This window comes from Neomonachus schauinslandi, chromosome 12 (assembly GCF_002201575.2).
Source record: "Neomonachus schauinslandi chromosome 12, ASM220157v2, whole genome shotgun sequence".
Taxonomy (NCBI): domain Eukaryota; kingdom Metazoa; phylum Chordata; class Mammalia; order Carnivora; family Phocidae; genus Neomonachus; species Neomonachus schauinslandi.
The window spans coordinates 23,270,078-23,275,568 of record NC_058414.1 but is presented as its reverse complement, the minus strand read 5'-3'; the positions used below and the strand labels follow the sequence as shown (position 1 = coordinate 23,275,568).

The following is a 5,491-nucleotide window of genomic DNA, read 5'->3' as shown; positions in this document are numbered from 1 at the left end:
TCACATAAACAATAAATTTAGAAATATAAAAGATAAGTTAATACTGGTGAAGTTGTGTAGACTGTGATGGTCCAAGTTGAAATTAAAAAAAAAATTAAAACAAATTATTTAACAGGACATTAACTCTTCTCAATTTTCCTATTCCCTAATATTGAGTGAATATTTAGTCTAATATTATTTACTCCGTTTACATATGACCAAGACTGTTCTTTTTTTTTTTACTTTATTAAAATACTGAGTTTATTTCACATGTATATTTTTGTCTCCCCACCATTTCCATTTGTCTGACCACCACTACTACTATGTCCTATCATAACATTCCATACATACTTAAAACCAAGCAAAGGGTGGAGTTCCATCTTTAAAAACTAAACAGGCATTTTGGACAACACATTCTTGGCAATGGAACCTGGACAACATTTATCAGACACGATAGGGAAAGTTCTCACTCTGCATTATAAAAAGGACAGCCAGATATCAACTGTTACAGAAATGAAATAAGACGGAAAATTTTAACAAACTGTTTAAACTATTTTCTTAAAGAGACTTCCTCCACTGCCAGAGATCCTGAATAGCCTCTTGGTCAGTCATCCGGAAGCAATTCTTCACATAATTGATGAACTTGGCTTCCACTTTGGGAAGAGAACCACCTTTTTCTATACTTGCTTGCATTTTTGCTTTAATGTCTTCTACAGAACTAGGTCCTTTTGGTGTTTTGGGCGTCTTTTCCTGTTTTTTGAAAGATTCTTGACCTTTTGTTCTTGGTGTTGATGGTTTTGAGTCTTTTCCATTCTGGTTTGATTTTTGTGCATTTTTGGCTGGAGTATCTCGTATAGATTTCTTTACTGGAGCCTTTTCTTCAGCTTCCTCATCATCAAAATCATCATCATCATCATCTTCGTCATCATCGTCATCTTCATCATCATCTTCATCAGCAGCAAGTTTTACTTTTTTCTGTGGAACCTTGCTACCACTTCCAGGGGCAGAACGCTTTCCAGATATACTAAGGAGTTTCACGTCCTCTTCCTCTTCATCTTCTGACTCTGCATCTTCCTCCACAGCTACTAAGTGCTGTCCACTAATATGCACAGGCCCTGAACCACATTTCAACCGTAAGACCACAGGTGGTGTTATTTCAAAGCCCCCAAGAGAAACCGTTGGCTGTACAGACATTTTCAAAGTTGCCAGTGTGACTTTAATTGGACTGCCTTCATAATTCATTGCCTCTGCTTCAACAATGTACAATTCATCCTTTGCACCAGCTCCTAAACTGACCGTTCTTAAAGATAACTGGTGCTCATTTTCATCATTATCCACCTTAAAGTGATAATCCTTGTCAGCCTTTAGTTCACAACCTCAGGCCCTGGGCCTCGGATCGCTCCGGCCCCAGGCTTCAGGCCGCCCCTCCTTCCACCGCTTCGAGCTCCAGCTCTCCTCTCCTGACCTCCTATCCTATCTTAGGCTGCAAGGCCTGGGCACCTCGCTTCCCTCCCTCAGACCTCTAGGCTGCCTAGCTTTCCCTACCAGCCCAGGCCTCCTGACCAAGACTGTTCTTAAGAAAGAGCAGAATAGGGGGCATCTGGCTGGCTCTGTCAGTAGAGCTTGTGACTCTTGATCTTGGAGTTGTGAGTTTGAGCCCTATGTTGGGTGTGGAGCCTACTTAAAAAAATAAAATAAAATAAATAAAATATTTTAAAAAAGAGAGAGAGAGAGAAAGAACAGAATGATGTTAGCCTGTGAAGTACTTTAAAGAACTCTAAAGGCACCTAGCCAATTATTTTTCTACCATATTAAAAGACTTACACTGATGTCTTAAATTCTACCAGTGCATATCAAATCTGGTACAAAATTAAATATGTATTTTCTATTCAAAAGTACATATACACAGGAGAAATAATATAAGTAAAAGTTAGCATTTATGTTAACCTAACATTGCTACATCTTTCTCAAGTGTCAGAAACAACTGAATTTTGGTAACCCAGAGAAGTAATTATTTTTACAGAATTTATTTATTTGAGAGAAAGAGAGAGCAAGAGCACAAGCAGGGGGAGTGGCAGAGGGAGAGGGAGAAGCAGGCTCCCCGCTGAGCAGGGAGCCTTACCTGGAGCTAGATCCCAGGACCCTGGGATCCTGACCTGAGCCAAAGGCAGATGCTTAACCAACTGAGCCACCCAGGTGCCCCAGAGACATAATTTTTAAATGCTCCTTCCTGGAACATTAGAAGTTCCAGAATGTGTCTCAGGAACCTCAACAAAAACGTCTCTATATTTTCTTCTAAGACTTAGTTTGGCCATATTTACAAAGCCACTGGACTAGAATATGGAAGAAATATCAGTTTTGAAATTTGTATAATAAGGGGTGCCTGGGTGGCTCAGTCAGTTGAGCATCTGACTCTTGGTTTTTGCTCAGGTCATGATCTCTTGGGTCATGGGATGGAGTCCCATGTTAGGCTTCACACTCAGCAGGGAGTCTACCTGAAGATTCTCTCCTTCTGCCCCTCCCCCCCAACTCTCTCTCTCTTAATCTCTCTCAAATAAATAAATCATTTTTAAAAAAGAAATTTGTATAATACTAAAGGAGTACAAAGCTCTCATGGGAATGGATATAGGAGAGGATGGACAAAGGAGAGAACACCTCAGTAAGCAAGGAAACAGTGTGATAAAATGGAACAAAGGTCAGTAAAGCGAGAATTTGTAGAAAGGACATTAAAAATTGACCTTGTGGGGCGCCTGTGTGGCTCAGTCCATTAAGCATCAGATTCTTGATCTCAGTTCAGGTCTTGATCTCAGGATGTGAGTTCAAGCCCTGCTTTGGGCTCCACACTGGACATGGAGCCAACTTGAAAAACAAAATTGATCTTGGAAATAAAATACATACGTTACAAATTTGCTTATGTTTGCATATACCAAAATATCAAATAATGTCTTATTGTAACTTTCCAGGTGATGGTTATACTCATTAAAGTTTAAGAATGATTGTTCTAGTTTGTGTTACAAAATTGTGTAACATGAAAGTCATGAAAACATACTTCGCAACTACAAACTGACCATGTAAAATTAATTTAGAGATGAATAATAATTAGGCACACTTTTCAAATAGCCTATATTCTAACCCATCTCCCATGTACAATAAATTTCTGTATTTTATTAATTCCTGCTGAAATGCAGAATTATCTCTTTATGGAACTAAATCTCTAAGTCGGTCTCACTATAGAAAGTTTTACTGTTTTTACTTACCTAAGTGTCAGAATAACATTAAAAGTTAGTTATGCTCTTATTTTTTTTGTTGTTTCATTCAAGAGCATTTATTGATCATTTAATAATGTTTACAAATAAGGCAAGTTTTAATCTCAAGAAGCAGAAGTGAGTAAGAAGTGATTATGTTTCTGCCCCCAAGAAGTTTTCAGTCTAATGGACATAAATAGGCAAATAAGTAATCACAATGTGGTATATGATGTTTACTTTCATAATATCTAAATATGAGTCAAAAGATAGCAACCTTCATTTAATAAATCAGTGATAACATGATAAGTACTAAAAGACATGGCTTATTCTTATCAAACTCTGGTTTCATAATGGAGAATTCAAAACACATGGATGACATGTTGGGTTTTTGTCCTGCTATGAGAGTCTAAATGTGATTTGATGTCTAAATGTGAGAAAAAAGGATACCTGAGTGGCTCAATTGGTTAAGCGTCTGCCTTCATCTCAGGTCAGGATCCCAGGGTCCTGGGATGGAGGCTCCGCATCGAGCTCCTTGCTCAGCTGAGAGTCTGCTTCTCCCTCTGTCCCTCCCCCTTCTCATGCTCCCTCCCCCAGTGGAGCACTGGGTGTTATACGCAAACAATTAATCATGGAACACTACATCAACAACTAATGATGTAATGTATGGTGATTAACATAACATAATAAAATAAAATTTTAAAAAATTTTAAAAATTAAAAAATTAAAAAACAAAAACAAAAAATAAAATCTCAGAAGTACTTAAAAAATCTTAAAAAAAATAAATGTGAGAAGAAAGATAAATTATATCTTTTAGAAGATAAAGAACTGCCAAACATAAATTGTGGCTTTTGCCTTTCAAATTTTCTTTTCTTTTCTTTTTTTAAGAGATGGCACAGGGGGTGGAGGGGAGAGGGAGGGGGAGAATTCTAAGCAGGTTCCATGCCCAGCACTGAGGAGCCCAACATGGGGGCTCAATCTCAGAACCCTGAGATCATGACCTGAGTTATCAGAGTTGGACGCTTAACCGACTGAGTCACCAAGGAGCTCTGTCTTTCAACTTTCCAATTACACATTTAAGTTATTTAAAAATGTACATCTTATATTTCATATTATGTATAACATATATATGTGTGTAATAATGTATAATTCTAGTTCTGTGGGTCTCAATTGGGATGATTCTGCCCCACAGAGGATATATGATAATGCCTGGGGAGAGTTTTGATTGTCACACTGGAAAGAATATTATAGTCATCTCGTAAATATAGATCAGGGATGAAGCTAGACATCCTACAATGCACAAGATATGCTCTAACAAGAATTATTTGACACAAAATATCAATAGTTCTGCCACTGAGAAAACCTGTTTTATTTAAATACAGTTAGTACTAAAGTTTATTATTTATCAGTGATATAATTAAATTTGCCTAGAAATGTGCTTGAATTTAAAGTGCTTAAGTACAAAACAAAGCATTTTCTCTGTGGTAAGAAATACTGTATTTAGGTTAATAAAACACCCAATGAGAAAATTCTTGATGGAGAATTTCTTATGACCAGTTGACTGAGAAAGAGAAAACTCAGACCTCAGACAGTTCTGCACAATATGCAGGCATGACCAGAAAGTGGACAGCTATAACACTATAGCCTCTTTCTGAGACATCCCCAAAGGACAGTGGTGGAGGGAAGTCATTCCAGTGAACAGAATTTTGAATGGTGTATCTAGTTGTTCATTTTTCCTGGAAGGAGGAGTAGCCATATATAAGGGTCTATAATTATTCATGAACTGTGCTCAATGGTTTGGCTCTAGGGTAAGGGACTTGTAAGGAACATGATTGAAAGATTGGTGATAAGGAATTCCAGGGAAGAAGTATGTGGACAGACCTCTCTGAATGGGCAAAGGATATGAAGGTATTTGTGTCCCATATGAATACCCACCAAAGGGTGACATCAAGAGTGGAGGATTTTAATAAGCAAGTGGATAGAATGGAAATGGCAGTCTTTTTTTGGATACCAGTCAGCTTCTTTCCCCAGTCACTTCTGTCATTTCTCAATGGAATCATGAACAAAGTGGTCCTGTTGGCAGGGATGGAGGTAATCCATGGGTTAAGTAACCTGAACTTCTACTTACCAAGACTGATCTGGCTACAACCATAACTAAGTACCCAATCTGCCAGCATCTCAGAATACTGAGTCCCCAGTGTGGCACCATTCCCCAGGATCAGCTAGCTCCCTGGTGGCAGGTTAATTACATTGGACTCTTCCACCATGTA

The 5,491-nt window shown here is 38.1% G+C and overlaps 1 protein-coding gene across 2 annotated transcripts; it reads right to left on the bottom strand.

Moving 5' to 3' along the window:
• Positions 1-210: 210 nt before the first annotated feature.
• Positions 211-1,350, bottom strand: LOC110579865 (nucleophosmin-like). Of its 2 annotated transcripts, XM_044919954.1 has the most exons (2): positions 842-1,350; positions 216-757 (listed from the first exon to the last, which is right to left on the bottom strand). In XM_044919954.1, exons 1-2 carry the CDS (start codon positions 1,219-1,221, stop codon positions 538-540), a joined length of 600 nt encoding a protein of 199 aa, XP_044775889.1. In that variant the 5' UTR covers positions 1,222-1,350; the 3' UTR covers positions 216-537. The 2 variants fall into 2 exon arrangements, with proteins under 2 accessions (XP_021545197.2, XP_044775889.1); XM_021689522.2 differs by having other exon boundaries at positions 211-1,350.
• Between the last annotated feature and the right edge of the window lie 4,141 nt (positions 1,351-5,491).